General features: G+C 36.5%; 3 protein-coding genes across 5 annotated transcripts; 1 reads left to right on the top strand and 2 right to left on the bottom strand.

The window, feature by feature from the left end:
- The first annotated feature begins 847 nt into the window (after positions 1-847).
- Positions 848-4,826, top strand: LOC111793154 (pentatricopeptide repeat-containing protein At4g02750-like). Its single transcript, XM_023674904.1, has 2 exons — positions 848-2,379; positions 3,230-4,826. The coding sequence occupies exons 1-2, from the start codon at positions 856-858 to the stop codon at positions 4,034-4,036; spliced, it is 2,331 nt and encodes a 776-aa protein (XP_023530672.1). The 5' UTR covers positions 848-855; the 3' UTR covers positions 4,037-4,826.
- Positions 4,827-4,946: 120 nt separating this feature from the next.
- LOC111793155 (mitogen-activated protein kinase 9-like) lies at positions 4,947-10,257 on the bottom strand. 3 transcript variants are annotated; one of them, XR_002814885.1, is made up of 12 exons: positions 9,513-10,257; positions 7,778-8,186; positions 7,569-7,696; positions 7,394-7,453; positions 6,917-7,066; positions 6,527-6,682; positions 6,309-6,446; positions 6,154-6,227; positions 5,964-6,065; positions 5,589-5,835; positions 5,246-5,462; positions 4,947-5,140 (listed from the first exon to the last, which is right to left on the bottom strand). XR_002814885.1 is itself a non-coding variant. In XM_023674906.1 (11 exons), exons 1-11 carry the CDS (start codon positions 9,957-9,959, stop codon positions 5,388-5,390), a joined length of 1,986 nt encoding a protein of 661 aa, XP_023530674.1. In that variant the 5' UTR covers positions 9,960-10,257; the 3' UTR covers positions 4,947-5,387. The 3 variants fall into 3 exon arrangements, 1 of the variants encoding a protein (XP_023530674.1); XR_002814886.1 differs by having other exon boundaries at positions 4,947-5,130; XM_023674906.1 differs by having other exon boundaries at positions 4,947-5,462.
- A 2,358-nt stretch (positions 10,258-12,615) lies between these two features.
- On the bottom strand, positions 12,616-19,917 carry LOC111793342 (golgin candidate 2-like; the record flags this gene model as incomplete). Its single annotated transcript, XM_023675183.1, is given in 10 exon segments — positions 12,616-13,121; positions 13,212-13,259; positions 15,775-15,900; positions 15,983-16,093; positions 16,167-16,219; positions 16,559-16,616; positions 17,613-17,672; positions 17,822-17,932; positions 18,299-19,405; positions 19,681-19,917. Coding segments are annotated over 10 exon segments (2,100 nt in total). The 3' UTR covers positions 12,616-12,749.
- Between the last annotated feature and the right edge of the window lie 664 nt (positions 19,918-20,581).

Here is a 20,581-nt window from a genome sequence, read left to right as displayed (position 1 = left end):
ATATTGCCTCTTCTCTGAAAATCTAAATTGATACGGAAAAGATAAGGTCAGCACGATAGATATGTTTAATATGTTTGAGATTTAGTCAAGAATCCTTGTCTCTCCTAGGTTGGAATCGACGACGTTATACCTGAATTTCGTCTTGTAGCAATATGTGTCATACCTATATCTCGATGGTCTCTAACTTATAGCTCAGTTGAGTTCATTAGTTGCTCATACAAAAATTAGTCTAGAAAAGGAATTTTCTCCACTTACACGCTGGTAAAATAGGCTAGCTTTGGTGCTATATGTTATGGTCATGCCTATATAATGCGCTGCATGTCCATATCACGTCGAACCCTTTTACTTGCTTTTATGTTGTGTTACTTTCTTATTACATTTTTTTTGTATGATCGTTCAGCGAAATCATGTCTATTCTATCGAGAGATGAATCACCTCAAAAATGTACTATGGGAAGGCCAAATAGTCATCAACCAAAATATTGTAATCGTTCTTGCCTACCTATTTTCAATGCAATTGACTTTCAATGATTTTCCAAACCCAGGTTTTTTTACAATTAAAACCTCAACCATACATTCGAATCGTCTGAAAAAAAACATGATTTGTTTGTTGGATTAGAGCGAGTGCACGGCACAATTCCTATCTCATTGACTAATTTGACTATAAATTTTTTTATATTTTAGTAGTATGAAAATTTAAATTGCAAAAATTTGATTTATATTAATTAAAGAAAATATTTTGATCAATAATAATGAAACAAATAGAAAGGGGGCGTTTACGTAAATTCACCTAACGTTATATTACAGTCGAAAATGTTGAACTAAATCATTAGAAGCGTAATCAGCCGTCGAGCTAATGCAAGCGCGCGGGAATTGTCGTTTCAGCCTGCTTCGCGGCAGCTCTTACCGATTGATTCAAACTGAATCCATCATCAAGGAGCTTCAAGCCTGTTCAAATCCTTCTCCTTCGAAGAAAACATTGACCCAAAAACGCGAATCCAAAAACACCAACCCCGCAATTACCGACTCCGATATAGTAAAATGGAACAGGAAAATCACCGCCTACATGCGCAGTGGTCAATGCGAGTCCGCTTTAGGCGTTTTCAATGGCATGCCCCGTCGGAGTACTGTCACCTACAACGCAATGATATCGGGTTATTTGAGTAACAACAAGTTCGATCGTGCACGGCAGGTGTTTGAGAAAATGCCCCACAGAGATTTGATATCTTGGAATGTGATGCTTAGTGGGTATGTGAAGAATGGTAATCTTAGTGCGGCTCGGACTTTGTTTCGTCAGATGCCTGAGAAGGATGTTGTTTCTTGGAATGCTATGTTGTCTGGGTATGCTCAGAATGGGTATGTGGAGGAGGCTAGGAAATTATTTGATGAAATGTCGGATAAGAATGAGATTTCATGGAATGGGTTGCTGGCGGCGTATATTCAGAATGGGAGGATTGAGGAAGCTAGAAGGTTGTTTGATTCCAAAATGGATTGGGAGATTGTTTCTTGGAATTGTTTGATGGGTGGGTATGTGAGGAAAAAGAGGCTTGATGATGCGAGGATTCTTTTTGACCGTATGCCAGTTAGAGATAATATATCTTGGAACATAATGATTACAGGTTATGCTCAGAATGGGCTGCTGTCAGAAGCTGGGAGATTATTTGAAGAGCTACCAATTAAAGATGTGTTTGCTTGGACGGCCATGGTATCTGGTTATGTGCAGAACGGAATGTTGGATGAAGCAAAGAGAATTTTTGAAGAAATGCCTGAAAAGAATGTAGTTTCATGGAATGCGATGATTGCAGGGTATGTGCAGAACCAGCAAATAGACAAGGCAAGGGAATTGTTTGATCAAATGCCTTCACGGAACATTAGTTCTTGGAATACTATGGTAACTGGGTATGCTCAGAGTGGCAATATTGATCAAGCCAGGATTCTGTTTGATGAGATGCCTCAACGTGACTGTATATCATGGGCAGCTATGATCGCCGGCTATGCCCAAAGCAGCCAGAGTGAAGAGGCCTTGCAGCTCTTTATTATGATGAAAAGAAATGGAGAAAGGTTAAATAGATCTGCGTTGACATGTGCATTGAGCTCGTGTGCAGAGATTGCGGCTTTCGAGTTAGGGAAACAGCTTCATGGACGGCTAATTAAGGCAGGATTCCAAACTGGGTATTATGTGGGAAATGCTCTTTTAGCCATGTATAGCAAATGTGGAAGTATAGAAGAGGCACTTGATATTTTCGAAGATATAACAGATAAGGATATTGTTTCCTGGAACACACTGATTGTAGGTTATGCTAGGCATGGATTTGGTAAAGAGGCTTTAGCTGTTTTTGAGTCAATGAAGATGACAATCAAGCCTGATGAAGTCACGCTGGTATGGAAGTTCTCTAAAACTTCTATAAGTGTAATTTGATCTTCATGTTGTATGAATTAGAGCCACACTTGCATGAATTTATTAATTTATTTCTGGGTATGAAAAAAGAAACTAGGAACTAAAAAGGATCATAATCATGCACGTAGCAATTTAGGTTAGGAATTTTTTAGAGGCTCTTGAAAGGTTGTGATTACTGATAAAATTTGACTTTGAAAGCTAAAGGCGGAAACTAAGTCAGGTCTAAGTGCAGCAACCCATTAACATTACATTTGAGATGATATGATATTGTCCACTTTGAGCATAATATCTCATGGCTTTGCTTTAGGCTTCCCCAAAAGGTCTCTTCATATCAATGGAGATATATTTCTTACTTATAAACCCATGATCATTCTCTAAATTAGCCAATGTGGGACTCTCTCCCAACAATCCTCCCCTCGAACAAAGTACACTATAGAGTCTCCCCCGAGGCCTATGGAGCCTTGAACAACCTCCCCTTAATCGAGGTTTTGGAGTCGAGTACACCCTTTGTTCGACATTTGAGTCACTTTTGACTACACCTTCGAGGCTCAGAACTTCTTTGTTCAACATTTAAGGATTCTATTAACATGACTAAGTTAAAGGCATGACTCTAATACCATGTTAGGAATCACGACTCTCTACAATGATATGGTATTGTCCACTTTTTGCATAATATCTCATGGCTTTGCTTTCCTTACTTATAAACCCATGATCATTCTCTAAATTAGCCAACGTGAGACTCCCTCCCAACACATTAGAAGTTCTTTTTGTTCTCATATTTCTAACTTTCTGAAATTTATCTAATTTCTACCTATTCTGTGGAACATTTTAGGTTGGTGTATTGTCTGCTTGCAGCCATACTGGCTTAGTAGATAAAGGCATGGAATATTTTAATTCAATGCATCAGAACTATGGTATAACAGCAAATTCAAAACACTACACGTGCATGATCGATCTACTTGGTCGTGCGGGTCGGCTGGATGAGGCTCTGAATTTAATGAAGAACATGCCCTTCAGCCCAGATGCAGCAACTTGGGGTGCTTTACTCGGTGCAAGCCGAATTTATGGCAACACAGAATTAGGGGAGAAGGCTGCTGAGATAATTTTTAAGATGGAGCCTGATAATTCAGGAATGTATGTTCTTCTCTCAAATTTATATGCAGCTTCAGGGAGATGGAGTGAGGTTAGGGAGATGCGAATGAAAATGAGAGACAAAGGAGTGAAGAAAGTGCCTGGATATAGTTGGGTTGAAGTACAAAGCAAGATTCATATATTCAGTGTTGGAGATTGTTCACACCCGGAAACAGATAGGATATATGCTTATTTGGAAGAATTGGATCTAGAATTGAAGAAAGACGGGTATGTTTCTTCTACTAAATTGGTGTTACATGATGTGGAAGAGGAGGAGAAGGAAAACATGCTCAAGTATCATTGTGAAAAATTAGCTGTTGCATTTGGTATTCTGTCTATACCACCTGGGAGACCAATCCGAGTGATTAAAAACTTGCGGGTTTGTGAAGATTGTCACAATGCCATTAAACACATATCCAAGATTGCTAAAAGACGGATAATCTTGAGGGATTCTAATCGCTTTCACCACTTCAGTGAAGGTACATGTTCTTGTGGAGATTATTGGTGAAATTTCTTAGCAAATCCTTTTTGCCAATATGGTTATTCAACTAAGATAATTAAGAATTGAAGATTAGCAAATGATTAAACTGTGAACAATCTGGAAGGGCTTCAAGAGTTCGATGAACTTGGATCAGAGTTTTTTTTTTTTTGAAGATACCTCAGGATGAGATTATTGCATGTCGTAAATACTTGTGCCACAAAGAAATATTGATACTTGTCATTGATATCGAATGCAGTCTCATGAGATCATTTTCAGAAATATTAGTGTAAAAAAACCATATAGTTGGAGTTAAAATTACTGGAGAAGAAGGTTAGTGAATATTACGGAGAAAAGGACAACTGCTGTAATGGTATCACATTATGATACTGGTCCTGCTGCTATCGGAAGATACAACTTCTACTAGATTGTGCAGTAATTAGGATATTGGAGATTGTGTTCTTTGCTGCGTACTCCACGACTTGGGTGACTTGGGTGCGTACTCTAAAGACAAACATGACTGTGACACCTTACACCTCAACCAGGGTGCGTACTCTAAAGACAAACATGACTGTGACACCTTACACCTCAACCAGCGTCATTAGCACAACGACTAGATAAACTAAAAAAGAATAGTTTTACTGGGAGGTTGTGAATTTCTTCAGCAATTATGTTAGGGAACTACCTAGCACCTACACTGCTCAACCTTATCTCGTTAGCAGAACTCAGAATATCTTTGGCGTGCCAAGTCATCTGTAAGTTAATTTGATGTTCATTAAGGATTGTCTAACTGCATCATTTGTTGATCTCATTTCTACAATTCTTTTGGCGTTGATTTGATGTTCATCAATGAATGACTGATTAAAGCTGAATACTTTGGTGAAGTTTCAATGATCGAGTGATTACAAAGCTTATGTTTTCTTTTTCTTAAGAAAAAAAAGAAAAAAAGTAAGATTTCTGTCGATCAAACTTATGAATGAAGATACAATATTCATTTTCATCAGAGTTTACAAGCCCGAGAAATAAAGGCAAGAGCCAAACAAGGATTTGTGATAGATACATAAATCCAATATGCCAGTTTGTTCTCCATCGTGGTATTCATGCTACAAGGGGTAGCAAGCAACCTGAAAGGCCCTTCAAAATACAAATAAATCAAAATTACATGGAACCATTTTTTTCTGTTCGTAGTGCAAAAAATTACACAGTAAGTTAGGCATGAAACCTAATGTTAGCATATACCTGATTTTTTAAGAGACTTCGCTACACTTTGCCTAATGTAGATGTATAGCCAACATAATCTTTGGGAAAAAAATACACAAAACGAGCAGCCCCGCCGCCCTCTCTGTCATTCTCTCAAGGAAAATACAAGGGGTATGAAATATCAAGTATGCAAGGCCGAAACCTTCTGAGACAACCCATCAACTGCCTCGTCGTTAACCTCCGTAATCGGTTCCTCCTGCCAATCAATGAAAACACGCATCAAAATTTGTAATGCTTTCTCCCTTTTCTTCTAAGAGAGAGTCCCTCACAACTGATGAAACAAAATCATAAAGAACACAACACAGAACAAAGTCTATTATACCTCTAGTTCCTTTTTTGGTTTGACACCTATACATTTAGAGGCACTGATGCTGGCACTCTTCAACAAGCTACGAGCACTGTAATTTGGCTTGCTTTGTCCATTTTGTTCGTTACTGTTTGCATTTTCCGAACCATCACCTTGCTGCGACCTTGGGGGACTCTGAAGAGTTGAAGCAACATATACACCATTTCTTCCTTCTAAATCCTCGTGCTGTGCAGCCTCATCTTTGGGTGCACAAACCCTTTCCCTGTAAAAATGTAGCACATGACACAATCATAACAGGACCAAAAAGATAGTAGCATGGATACATCCATACCTATTAAGAGATGTGAGGTTTTGTTTTCAAAAGAAGAAGATAAATATGTTTAATCTTACCTGGGCAATGAAGCATGCTGTCTTTGAAGTGGAGAACTTCTTTCACCCTTACCATAATGTTCCTCCAGATGTGCAAACTGGCGTTTGAAACGATCGACACCACTGAATATGCGAAGGGAAAAAAGGGTCGTTAAAGAATGATAAGTCTTCACACATATTACAACTAATTCCCATGAAAATGGATTTTCACCTTGGGTACATGAAACTAGTTTGTTCTCCACTGCGGAGATATTCTTGCAGCATCTGAGGATGATACTCCAAGATCTGTTTACGTCAAACAAAAAGAAAAATGAAGTTAACGCGATAACTGGTTGAAGCATCGAGCATTTAGAATTGAGTGCACACCTCTCGATAGATTAATTCTCTAACATCATCTTTTGTCAACTTTCTTCTCTCAAATTCAAATTCAAGTTTTGAAATCGGTTGAGTTGATGGTTCGCGATCCACGTTCGCCAAACCATGAAAGTAAGGATCCGCTAATGCCTGGATACATCATCGAAAACGTTATAAAAAATGAGTCACTTTATATGAAGAATAGACCTGGTAATCTTAACTTCACTAACCTCTTCAGCTGTAGGACGGTCTTTGGGATCAAATGCAAGCAGGCGTTGAAGCAAGCAGAGAGCCAAGGGATCGGCATTGGGGAACTTTTGTGTGAGAGGAACAGGCTGCTTTCTCCTCATGTTACTAAGGTATCTTCTTGCCTTTTCATTTCGAATCTGTAAATATAATGGAAATGCTTCTATGAATAACATTCTAAACCGCATTCTCAAAAAGAGATCAATTCTTCATGTTCTCTAATGTTTGGTGAACTTCTGAGCTGTTACTTTTATCATTACAGTTCATGGTTTTCAGAACTAAATTCAAGATAGAAAGTTGAAAAATTACAAAACCTTAAAAAACAAAGAAGGCAGAAAATGAAAATATGAGAACATTGAGATCTTATAGCATACCCTAGCAATGGACTCAGCCGAAGGCGTGCCAAGCACATCAGTCATCAGATCCAATTGGTGCACCACATTTTTCCCAGGAAACAGTGGCTTTCCAGTGAGCATTTCCGCAAATATGCATCCAATGCTCCAAATATCAATTGCAGGAGTGTACTGAAAAAGACCATAAAACTTGTTATGGCTTTGCTTATGCACCAAATAGCTATACCAGTTAAATACCAATAGCCTATCCAAATTACCCAAGGGACAATATTAGGCAACGACCAAATATTTCGTCCAACAATCCTCAGAAAACAGATACCCCTCTCCATTCCAACAAAACACGCACACCCAAGAGGACCATAAAAGTCAGTAGCTGTTTAGAGTGAAGAGAATTGTTCATGCATCACGGTCAATTCTGAGTTTAAGAACATCAGATGGTCATATCACCCAACCTGCTCAACCCCAAGTATAGAGTAATCAGAGAGCAAAACAACTTACTTTCGAGAAAAAAGAGCCACAAAGTTCAGGAGCACGATACCACCGGGTCGCAACATAGTCCTTTAGAAAGAAGAAGATTAATCAGCAAAAATATGGCAAGCCTGACTCTTGGAAGACCAAGGAAATGGAAAATAACAAGAAAAAAAAATGAAAGAGATCCCTCCATCAATCTTACAGTCCAGAAAATAGCAGATGGAGCATCATTAAACGACACACGAGCGAGTCCAAAATCACATATTTTCAGTTTGCAGTCGGCATTAGCTAAGATGTTTTTGGGCTTTAAATCACGATGAAATACATTTGCTGGGAAAAGAAAAGGAAAAGTTATCAGTTAATTGGAAAAACAACAAAGAAGTTCATAGCAAATACTGGGAGACCAGCAACCTGTATGTATATATTTCAGACCACGAAGAAGCTGGTACAAGAAAAATTGATGGTGCTCAGGAGTGAGATCATCGTTGGCCTTGATGACTTGGTGGAGGTCAGATTCCATCAATTCAAAAACAACATAAATATCTCTGAATTCTCTCCGTGAAGGAGGAAGCATAATGTGCTTTATTTCTACTATATCTGGATGTCGAAGCAGCCGTAGGAGTTTAATTTCTCTTAATATTCTTGTGGCATCAGAAACGTGCTCAAAAACATCATTAATTTTCTTGATTGCGACCTTCTCATCAGTATGTGTATCAATGGCAGAACCGACAACCCCGTAGCTTCCTTTACCAATTATTTCTTGAACCTGATATCTGCTGGCTTCTCCATACTCTGTGAAAAATTCTGTTTCCAATCCACCCTATAACAACATTCAAGACGTGTTATAGGCAAAGCAAATATAGCACGAAGTCAAAAGATTTTATACGAAACTTATTGCTTCACATATGAAATGCTAAAATGTTAGAGAAAGAACTCGAGGATAAAGTTGCTCCAAGTCTCACAATTTCCAAGGTCCCAAATATAATAACTCCACAGTTCGTTATTGTGAGATCCCACATCAGTTGGGGAGGACAACGAAACATTCTTTATAAGGGTATGGAAACCTCTCCTTGGCAAACGCGTTTTAAAAACCATGAGGAGAAGCCCGAAAGGGAAAGCCCAAAAAGGACAATGTCGGTTAGCGGTGGGCTTGGGCTACTACATTTATATAAGGATCAAGAATCCCATAGTTGAAGCCACAATTTCAATATATTCTTCACCATGAATGACTTAAAAAACACATTTTAAGGCTGAATACTCCTAAAGTTAAAACATGAAAACTTCCGAGTCAACTCAACAAAATCCTACAACTAATAACTCACCAGTCTAACATACAAAAGTTGATCACATATTTGATTTGAATGCATACAAGGGAGGAGAAGAAGTCCATTTCCTAACACCAAAATTATAAGAAATTGCTTTTCTAAGATGAAACAAAGATCTTTAGAAAAATATTGATCGAGAAAGAAAACATGGGCAAGGGAGTGTGGGACTCAAACGAGTCAAAGGACTTATCCCTTAAAATATGGAAAGACAGCAGAAGGATACAAGAAGCAAGGACAGCTCAGTTGAAAACATAGCAAAATACAAGACAACAGTGATGGGGACTTCAAATAATTCCAAGAACGCAGTTCAGATTTTAAACACCACAAACCATTTCTTGTTTCTTGCAAGAAGAAAGTTTCAATGGCGAAAGGTGGGGCACTTGTTTTGTTGGACAAGGTTCCTAATTTTTCAAATGCTGAAGAATCGCCTTCTTAAATTCAACAGTTCCACAATGTCAACTGTTGCCCTGCAGCCAATCAAGGCGATGGAATAGGACAGGAAAGCCACGATTTCAACAAACAAAACCCTACGTCAAGAAAAAGAAACGAAAGGACAGTTTGCCGGAAGACAACGCTTCAAACAACAACTATTTATCATTGCTCAATCTTTCCGGCATGTAAAACAAGTCTCAGGAATCCCCGATAACGAAATGAACATACCAACAAAACATAAAGATCAAACAAGAAAAAGAACGGGGAAAATCAAATCCATTCATAATCTGAAGCAATTTCATATAGAAATATAGAAACAAAGACAGAGAGAGAAGAATCAAGGCAAACACAGATCTCCAGATCGAGAAAAAAGAAGCAGCAAGAAATACCTTCTTGTGGGAATCCATTATAGCGGGAAGAGGAGGAGGAGGAGGAGGAGGAGGAGGAGGAGCTCTGAAATGATTGGTCCGCTTAGGAACTTTGATGAGCTTCAAGGCAGAGTAATCAAGGTCGTCGACATCATCGTCCTCCTCCTCAGATAATCGCTCAAGAATGCCTTCTCCTCCGGGATGGGGTTGCTTCCGTAAACGTTTGCGTTTGGGGGGAAGAATGGTCGATTGGGCGCGTAAATCGCTACTCAACAATTGGTTTCCATTTTCGCCATTATCCACATAATCGAGCTTATTATTATATGGGTAATTGAGATTAGAATCAGAATCAGAATTACGTCCTAAATTAGAAGAAGAGGAAGAGGAGGAGGAGGAGGAAGAGGAAGAGGAAGTAATGCGACGTTGAAACCAGCGACGAACACCATCTACGAGAGTTCCACTCCCCATAAAAAGAAGGAGAAAAGGATCAAAGAAACCGGGTTTGATTGAAATTACAGCCACTCGATTGAAGCTCCAGCATTGCAACGCCACGCTCCACGCTACAAAAATGCTTGATCTCTCTAAGATCTCGCTGGCTCTGCCATCTATGCAATTTCCATTTCCATTTCTAAAAAATCATCCGATTCCTTTGCTTCTTTGCCTTTATTCAATCATGATGGCTGTGGCCAAATCTTTGTGCATCTTCTCCATCTCCACTCTTAATCCATACTCTTTTCTCAATTCTTTTTCGTCATTTTGTGAGGAATATCTTTNTTTTTTTTTTTTTTTTTTATTCTTCTCAATTCTGAAATTCAAATTCTCCCTTTTAACCCTTACAAATACTTCATATTACCACTCATGACTATTTGCATTCAAACTTAAGAAGTTAAAAATAAGAGACAAAATAGATCGAACTCCTCTCTTCTTTTTTTTTTTTTTTTTTTTTTTTTTTTTTTTTTTTTTTTTTTTTTTTTTTTTTTTTTTTTTNTCTTTTTTTTTTTTTTTTTTTGTTAACTCGAATATAATTTAACCCGCTAAGTCACGAATATGTTAACTCGAATATAATTTAACCCGCTAAGTCACGAAAATATTCTTTATAAGTCGAAAGTTCCAACCGTCCGCTCATATTTGTAATATTATAATCTATATTTGTAAATGGTTTTTTTTTTTTTTTAAAGAAGTAAAATTCATTCTTAAACCATAAAAATTAGAAATTATTGGAGAGAAAAATTTTAAATAAAATATTAAGAAATATCTCGCAATGAAAAATAATTATTATATTAGAATAAATGTTTAATAAGTGTCTTGCGGGATATTATTGAGTTCAATCAACTTAGATAGAAGATTTAAATCTTTGACTTTTGGTTTAACTGACTTAATAATATAATGTCTTAACCAATTGAGTTACAGTCAAGTTAGTAGTAAAAACCAAACTAAAACGTAAAATTAAACTTAGATAGAAGATTTAAATCTTTGACTTTTGGTTTAACTGACTTAATAATATAATGTCTTAACCAATTGAGTTACAGTCAAGTTAGTAGTAAAAACCAAACTAAAACGTAAAATTAAACTTAGATAGAAGATTTAAATCTTTGACTTTTGGTTTAACTGACTTAATAATATAATGTCTTAACCAATTGAGTTACAGTCAAGTTAGTAGTAAAAACCAAACTAAAACGTAAAATTAAACTTAGATAGAAGATTTAAATCTTTGACTTTTGGTTTAACTGACTTAATAATATAATGTCTTAACCAATTGAGTTACAGTCAAGTTAGTAGTAAAAACCAAACTAAAACGTAAAATTAATTTGATACAATTCAGTTCAATAGTTTGTAAGTTGAAGAGTTCGTATTTTAGGATTTTTATAGTTCACATTTGACATTTTTTTAAAACCACACGCAAGATGTAATTTATTCAATTAAACACTTTTCGTCTCGGATAAAAAGAAACCCTTTGATTAAAAATAAATAAATAAATCGAGCTAGTTATATTTTAATATTACTTATTTTTAAAATAATAAGCATAATTACTAACACATTGGTTAATTTGTAATGGTACGAAGAATTGTATAAAAATGATGAATTGATCGATTAGATAATGAGAGGAGGAGGTTGTAAGACTTTTTAACATAATATTTTAATTATAAAAAATATTAAATATCTAATGAACATGATATGACATGCTTCATTATAATACTCTGTACATGCAACCTCCTTCCCACCTGTTCTAATCTAATTTATTAATTAGAGTAAACATCACAATTCACCTGCCCCACACTTAATTAGTCATAATCACTCATTTTCTATTTAATTACATTAATAAAAACAAAACTAAAATAAGATTAAAGAAAGACGAGCTTGAGTAAACAGAGAAATAGAAATGAAGAGAAATAGAAATGAAGAAAAAAAGAGAGTAAAGACTATCTTAAGAATTCTTTCTGTGTTATTGCAATGTTGCACTTTCAGCAAGAAACATGAGGAGAGCTATAACAGTCCAAGGCCACCGCTAGATATTGTCCGTTTTAGCCCGTTGCGTATCATCATCAGTCTCACAGTTTTAAAACACGTTTACAAGGGAGAGGTTTCCACACCATTGCAAGGAATGCTTTGTTCCCCTCTTCAACCAATGTGGGATCTCATAAGAACCTTAATCATTTACTGTGAGACTACCAATTTGCTCAATACCTTTTGAGGCGCTAGAGGGCCTCGCTTAGTGTGTGTGGAGCTCGAGATAGAGATGGTAGATCATTGCTAGAAGAGGTGCTCTTGAATCATCTCCTCCTAAGGTGGAAGAACAAAGTTTCTTGGCAGGCTAGCTTTTTTGCTATTTTGTGAGGGTTTGGGTCGGAAACGGACAATAGAACTTCAGTGAGACGGGGAGGAGATCAAATGAGGAGGTTTGGAAAGTGGCAAAGTTCATTGATTCTCCTTTTGTGCTTCCTTCAATCACTAGGCCTTTTTATAATTATGAGTATGCTCCTATATGGTATTCTTTCAATTTTCTCAATCAAAACACAGTTCCTTATCAGCCACAAGGAAGAACAAGAAGAATACCGAAACAGCAAATGCTAAGACCTCAAAAAACTTAAAATCCCACTAAAATCCTACCAAATTGCTAAATCACTTAACATCAACCGATTCAAGAGAATCAAGTAGGAGTTGGAAACAAATACAAGATGTATATCAATAGTATATCTTATGAAAGAGAGGCTTCAATGTGTTTGTGGTATCAAGATATTAGATTTTTAAAAAGAAAAATCACATGTGTAAAGAGGCATTGATGTTGTCCAAAGAAATGACAGCACCAGACAGTGTCTCTGTGTCTACTTGAGAACGCGACATGAGAATATAAAGTACCCATAAGTGAAGGCACACAAGGTAAACTACTGACCATAATTTAGCTGCCGGATTTCTCCTTATAAACACCATGCCCGCTACATATATTGCATCCAGCTGCTGAATCAAGGATCCTAGGTGTTTCTTGCCCGAGTGGATCTTGTCCTCTAACATTGGTCTCAGTTTTGAACCTGAAAGTTCCCATTTTCCGGACTCCAAGTCCCTCGATGAGGTGCTCGAAATGTTGTTTGTATTCACCATGAATTTGTTTTCTTCTAGCTGCCTCATCACAGCCTGCAAGGCGCAAAAAGGATATTGACTACATGTTTAAGTTAACTAATGTTTCTTAGCCGATGTTAGAATGGCTTTAGAATGCCAAAGTACCTCAATTCTGAAGAGAAGGGTTGCTTTCTCTGAAGACAGTGCCTCCACCTAATTCAAAAATCAAATTCCAACAGTGAGTTCTTAACACATGGGACCTCTTCCTGTTTAGAATGACAGGGTTTTGATGTAGGACAATAGATGAGAAGAAGAATGCAAGAGACCTCTAATGATCAACGAATATACATGTGATCTCTACAAATAAGGATTAGCAGTCATTCTTAAGCTGCCAACAAACAGCATAGTAGAGTCTTATTAAGAAACCTCTAACGAATATTAAAGAATAGACCAACATTATGATGAGAGTCGCTTCATTACAATATGCAATATTCTGCAGATGTTTCCATAATGTGAGATCAGACATTAATTAATTGATCATTCTATATATCTGACTAAAATCTCTATCTTTTTCCATGGAGATGCAAAACATGGCTGAGTCAACAAATTTAATGTAGAGGAGAAAAATTATAAGCTTTGATGGGTATACGAGGACAACAGATTATCAGAAAGCAGAGTCATCAGTCATTGTACCCCAATTTCTTTTAGGTTTAGGAAGGAGAAACTGCCAGGAAATAAAATTGTACACGTTTTTCTCTCATGTGCTTTGACTTTTGCAAGGAATTGTTACCGAGTCCTAGTGACTAGTGGCTTAGTTTCTTACTGTTAGGCATTACATTCAACTTTCTACCTTTGCGGTAAACCTCAATAGTTAGGACTACACAACTATCCCGTCACTCTACATAGCGGTGCCAAAAGCCTCCTTTTCTTAGGTTTTTAAAGCCAAGTTCTCCGCTCCAACAAGTTCAATTATTTACAAAGGTAGTGTGTAACGTGAGTTGTCACACAAATTAGCAGATATGAAGTACATATTGTAACTCCATGCCAACAATCTAAATGTTATATAATCTTTTCAAGCAAGGACAGAATCACTTCAAAACTCATTTCCATTCCCTATCTATTTAGAACTGACTGTGGACGTAGTTAGCACTTCCTACTACACAGCCGATATGTTGGCAACTATAAAGATTGCATCATATGAAACACTGCTGAATCTTGGGGAGTCAAGTCAGAAAGGAATAAAAATACAGTTCAGCTGAAGAATCTTGGACCAGTTGGGATAGTTCAGTCCAACAGGAAGAATAGGGTACTAATAAGTGTACTCTCGAATTAATGTAGCTTTTAAAATAATTACTTTCTGTTGTGCTTTTACAAAAAACAGTTATCATATTAATCAGCTTAATCAAACGCTCAAAATGGTTGGAGTTGCTTCAAAATCACTTTTATGCCTTTCAAAATATTCTATGGGGGAGTTAGACTGGCCAAACTTCAAACAGAAATAACAATTTTGTGAAAATAAGAGCGGGAGATAGCTCCACATCATGCAATAAAGGGCTCCTTGAAGACATGAGTCATGTACACCATTTATGGCAACATTTAGTATTGTCCCATCTAACATACATAGCAATATGATGAAAAGAAATGTTGCAGAATTAATCGTATCATGAAAATAAAAACAATGTTTTTAGAAAAAAAAAATTGAACTTTAATTTATCAAGGGCAATGGCTGATGCTGTCTTTTATGATCATTTTCAATTAATGCCACCTAAAGCATTCATTGTATGTTCAGTGTTCTTGATATCTAGATCTCCAAGTTAAGTTAAGTATGTATATATCTTGATATAAACCAACGCTTCAGTCATGTGATATAAACTTCAAGGAAGATTGAAAAAAATGTTGTTCAAATTATCATAAGATGTTGTAATTCATGCCACATTAGAGAAGAATCAAGTTTCATTTGGGGGAAGATAATCTAGAGTTATTGTATTTCATTAATGTATTTTATGACTTTTTATTTATTTTAAGGCTACGTTTACATTGTGGCTAATTATGGTCATAAAGTACGAAAGTTACAACTCTTGAAATGTTTCTGGGAAGGAGAGAGGGTTTTCATTTTTTAGGCTATATAAAACCATGTATGTTGTTTTTGTAAAGAGACTTGGAAAATGTATTAAAAATAGCATTTGTGCTTTCCTTTAGCCAATAGTTAAGTTTCTTTGTAAATTCAATAGTTTAGACTGCATGTTTAGAATCATTCAAGCTTGACATGATCGATCTTGCTTGTAGAGTGATTCAAATCTCAAAAAGTTCTTGCCTTGAGATATTTGATCAACAAGGTATCCGAATTTTACTTTTCCTTGGGGTGATTTCTTATCATTCGGGCTAAGTTTTTTTGCAATTTTATATAGTTTAAGTTGCATGTTTAGACTCATTCAAGCTTGACAAGATCGACCTTGCTTGTAGAGTGATTTGAATCTCAAACAAATATTCTTGCCTTGAAATATTTGATCAACAAAGTAATCCGACTCTTACTTCCCTTGTAGTGATTCCTTATCATATTTTCTGTTTCCTTATCATATCTTTTGTTGGTGATGTCAATATATTTTAAAAAATCTTTCATACCATGTAGAGTTTCTACTATAGAGAGATGGGGATAGCATGGAACTCAATTCGTATAACTGGAAAACTGGAATTTATAATTTAAATGGAGAAACATTGGAAGACAGACCTGAGCTTGCTTCTGAATTAAATGGTCAGTCATCTGGCCAAGCCTTCTCTTGAGTTCAACTTCAACTTCAGTTGGTTCCTCCATCTCTCTTCTCATCAACTCTATGTTTTCTTCCAACTTTCCCCCCTGTAATTCACAAATAAGACAATAAGATTATTATTATAAGAAAACTATTTTCTTTCCAATGCCTCAAGATACCCATTTATACCTTCTCCTGCAGTTGGAGGACTTTATCAGTGATGAGAGAGTGCTCTGCCTCAAGAATCTCCAATTCAAATTCAATGCCTTTAAAAGGCAACTGCAACATTTGCAGTACAAGCTATCAGAAAAGGCAAATTACAAGAAAATGTTACAAAGACCACTGGTACATTCACAAGTAAATAAATTCTTACTGATTTTGTCGATGTTCCAGCTTGATGAGAGCTTGCAATCCTCCTCCTCAGTTCTACAACAAAGAAAGGTCTTTCAAGAACTATTAACATAAAACACTTACAATATTGACCATACCAATATTTTCTATGATAATCAAAATTCGATACAAACATGTCCACCATCTATGTGGATACTCAAGTCACATGCCAACTTCCCTGTGGAGTTGGCATCAAAAAGACTGATACTTGCTGGAAACAATTTGCAGTCAAGGCTCATCAAGGACTCAAAATTAGCATTCATCTCTCAGGGCTTAATAATTCATGCAACAAGCTCTTTCTTCACAAAATCTGAAGAGAGTTTTTTCTCACATCAATAGTAAGACCAACCAGTTGGTCAGGAAGAAAAGTTGTACCTTCATGAGTTGTTTCTTTCCGTTCAATCTGCTGTCGAAGTCCTGCAACCCGATTACCCTGATACAAGAAGATGAAACATAAAGCTTCAATGTTCTCATCCGCTAATTATTTGAAAGGTAAACTAGAGGCAAAAATATTGCATTTGCCCATAAGTTAACAGAAATGTTACAAAGTTCAAGCAAGAAAGGTAGACGTGGCTATTAAACATGAAATTGCAGAACAACTCTTCTGTAGTAGAATTTAGAAATACAAATCATAAGAATGTTGTTTTGCAGTCATCATTAGTCTTGAATGAGAAAAGGCCAAAAAGGGAAGTGTGATCCCTGCCACGCTACTCTTACAGGAACGGTAACTGTGTGACTAACAACAGTACCAGTTTGTGCATTAGTGGTCCAAGTGCAGTGCCCATAAATGGTTCAAAGATAAATAGAGAAAAGGCCAAAAAGGGAAGTGTGATCCCTGCCACGCTACTCTTACAGGAACGGTAACTGTGTGACTAACAACAGTACCAGTTTGTGCATTAGTGGTCCAAGTGCAGTGCCCATAAATGGTTCAAAGATAGATAGAGCAAAACCTATGTTATTAAAACATTTTAATTGGATCACTTGGCACAATGTACTTCTTTAATTTTTTTAAAAAAAATCACCAAAGTAACCTCAAATCTGGGTACAAAGGCACAAAAATCAATCAAGATTCAATAGTGGCAAACACCATTGACTTGTAAATGCATTAACAATGACTTTTAATACTTCACATATGGAAGTTACGGATTGTAGCCTTTTTTCATCTATCTGTATATTGGTAAATAAATTAGTTGAATAGTAATCAACTATTTTATACGCTAGATCATTATAAGAAATACAGCAAGTAGGATACTTTGATTTGGCTGTTAGATAAGGAGAGCCTACATATCTCAATTTTAATTGAAGGGTTACACGATAGGCTAGAGAAGTTCAAATGAGATTCATGGCAAAAAGGCCTAACGGAAATGAAACTTAACATTTCTTCCAACACATAAATACAACCATATGCCCCTACCAACCCTCATCATACCTCTAACTCAAGATTCCATTGTACAGAAGCAAGGGTTCTCGCAAGATCAGCATTTTCAGTCTGCAAATCAGATATTACTTTAGTAATGATAAGAAAAAGTGCTCTCCGATTATTCTTCAAAAAGGTGAAATTTTTATTGCCAAAAGCCCTAGAAAAACCACATGGACAAAATGAACTTAGAAAATAGACATCTTTTATGGGTTGATTACCTCAAGCTTGGCCATTATTGCCAGGGCTTCTCTACGGGTTTCATTGTGCTTCTGCTTCTCAAGCTCAACAGCCTCCATTGTTTCCATCATAGATGTCTGCAGCTCTGAAGCCTGAATTTTAAAAATATATGAATATGCATTAAAAAATAAAATCGGCATTCCACAAGCCAGTATAGAGTACAAAATATTAAAAATGTATCTAACAGAGATTAAAAGCCTCAAGAAAGCTGCCTCATAAATGGGTAGCCTTTTCAACTAACTGCCTGTATGGCAATAGGTAGGCAAAGAAACCAGAGGCCAATTTTTATTTAAAAGAAAAACACTTTCGTAGCATCCTGGTTTCTTTTTTTTTTTTTTTTTTTTTCTTTGTTGGGTATAATAGAACTGTAATTTCAAAATTCACAATCAGCAGAATCACACACAAAATTGATGATCAAACTCATGCTAAAATTGACAATTCGAAACTACACAATTTACCTCTTCTGCTTGCTTTCTTGCTCGATCCTCCAGTATTTTTTCCAGGCTCTGCTTCTCACCCTCCAGTCTAGCAACCAAGTCTTCCTGTTCTTTGATAGCCTCCAAGGCTTTGGCAGCTGCTTTCTCAGCCAGAATTTTCTGCCTCCTCCTCCTTATTTCTTCCCTCTCACGTTCAATTTCAGAATCAGAAGCTGAACCTGAGTCTGAATCTGAACCAGAACTCCCATCACTAGTTGAAGATCCTGTCCATTCTTTTCTTACATCATCAGATATAGAACTACGAGAAACTTCATCTGATTTATGCTTTCCAGAAACACGACTTCCTTGATGATTTTGCACAGCTTTCACAATGATTTTTGTATCAGATATCCTTTCAGCCTGACCTGTATCCGGCATTGTTTCTGAGGAATGACCATTTCGTATTGCTAGCACAGAATCCTTCAAAGAAAAGCCCTTAGAATCAAAATTCCCACCAAATTCTTTTTGCTCCACACTTTTTGCTTCAACTAAAATATTGTCTCCAGCCTCTTTTTTGTCTAGTTCTCGACCTTCAGAATGCGTAATATTTGGGTCACTCTTCAGATCAACTCTTGTATCAGTCCTCAATGGAACTGAAACATTAGATTCTTCCACATCACTTGCCTTCCTATTTAATCTTTTGGTTTCCCCAACGGACTTGTTACTTATAGCGTTGTTCTGAGTTCTCTTGAAATCCATCACCGACACAGTTGAACCTGCATTACTTGGTTTGCGAGCGTCTCTCTTTGCACCACGAATCGAAGATGCACCATTACTGCGGGCTGCAGCCGAAGTTGAAGGTTGATTAGGTGTACCGAGCAGTTCGGTCCAGTCACTGTCCGTAAGTGTGGATGGTTTTGACGATGGCGAGGATTTTGGTGAGGCAGAAATCACATTATCCTGGTTTCTGCTTACATTCAAACTTAGGTCACTACGAAATTTGCCATGATAATCTTTATCATCTTGGTTCTTCTTCTTGAGCTGATCCTTCAAAGGCAAAATATCTCCAGTTTTGCCAATGGCTTCCAAATTATCCACAGCTGGAGGCCTTTCGTCCTTCTTAAGCGACTCCGCCGCTTGCTGATCGATCTAAATCGTCCATTTCACACAAGAATAAAGAAAACTAACCTCAATAAACGAAACAAATCAAAACACACATTCACAAACAGACCAATTACACTGGCAATACAATAATGCGCAGCTCGATTCTCGAAAAACCAAAACACACACCTCATTTCGGATCTACAAATTTCGAAATAACGCGCAAGAAAAAGATAATCGAATTCCCACACAACCTCCCAGCCAAACTCTCAGAAATCAAACCAAAAAAAGAAAAAAGGGAAAAACGGAAGGGGCGAACTCACCTGCTGGAGAATGCTCTCAGCCGCTTTGAGCTTGGAGGAGATCCAATTAGCCATGATCCAAATCGACGATTCAGCTTCCTCGGTGAGGGATTGAAATCAGAGGAAAAACCAAGTCAACTATGATTGACATTCATACAATTATTTCCTTCAAAGGAACTTCGTTGTGAATTTCGATTGAGAGGTCACACTTGCAGAGAATTGGAGGGAGATGGACGATTGAGGAAGAGAAGGGGGAGGCCGAGAGGGTTACAGTCACAGGTCGGTTACGTGGACGGTAACACGTGGACTGTCGTTGAAGTTCACGCGCGGGTCCCAGCTTTTAAGTCGCAAAATTTGGAGCTCCATCAGTGGTCTGTCACGGAAGTAACCAACGCACCTCGTGAATTTGCGCCAGAAAATTCTAAATCTTTTAGGACTGTTTGGTTACTCTGTTATTCTTATTCGTATGCTGGCGAGGGATAGTTTAATTAGTTAAAAGTAAAGCTACACAATAATTAAAAAAAATTAAATTATAAGTTTAATCCTCAAATTTCTTATTCATAAATTTAAAAAATATATTCAGTAAATTTTTAATTTTGAATCGAATAAAATGACTCAATTTAATAATTATTAGATTTATTTTTATTTATTTTCTCCTAAATTTTTACCGTAATTTATTTCTCCTTCTTAAGGTTTTTTTTTTTTTTTTTGTTAAAAATTATTTGAATATATATATAGTTTTTAAATTTTAGTCTTGAGACATAAATTAATTAAAATCAACGAATTTTTTAAATGAGATGAATGAACCTACTATCAAATTATGATTTTTTTTTTATTTCAATATTCACACGGGATAAATTGATTTAGAAAAACGTATATATATATATATATATATATATATATATATATATATATATATATA

This window comes from Cucurbita pepo, chromosome LG04, assembly GCF_002806865.2.
Source record: "Cucurbita pepo subsp. pepo cultivar mu-cu-16 chromosome LG04, ASM280686v2, whole genome shotgun sequence".
Lineage (NCBI taxonomy): Eukaryota > Viridiplantae > Streptophyta > Magnoliopsida > Cucurbitales > Cucurbitaceae > Cucurbita > Cucurbita pepo.
The sequence above is the reverse complement of the archived record's forward strand: the minus strand, read 5'-3'. Positions and strand labels throughout refer to the sequence as shown.

What these genes read in the sequence shown, in the direction of transcription:
- LOC111793154 (XM_023674904.1), top strand. Translation starts at nt 856, where the DNA reads ATGCAAGCGCGCGGGAATTGTCGTTTCAGCCTGCTTCGCGGCAGCTCT. An exon ending in AGCCTGATGAAGTCACGCTG is followed by an intron (nt 2,380 to 3,229) that starts GTATGGAAGTTC and finishes GGAACATTTTAG; the next exon opens with GTTGGTGTATTGTCTGCTTG.
- LOC111793155 (XM_023674906.1), bottom strand. Translation starts at nt 9,959, where the DNA reads ATGGGGAGTGGAACTCTCGTAGATGGTGTTCGTCGCTGGTTTCAACGT. An exon ending in TAATGGATTCCCACAAGAAG is followed by an intron (nt 8,187 to 9,512) that starts GTATTTCTTGCT and finishes ATGTTGTTATAG; the next exon opens with GGTGGATTGGAAACAGAATT. An exon ending in CAGCATGCTTCATTGCCCAG is followed by an intron (nt 5,836 to 5,963) that starts GTAAGATTAAAC and finishes ACATTTTTACAG; the next exon opens with GGAAAGGGTTTGTGCACCCA.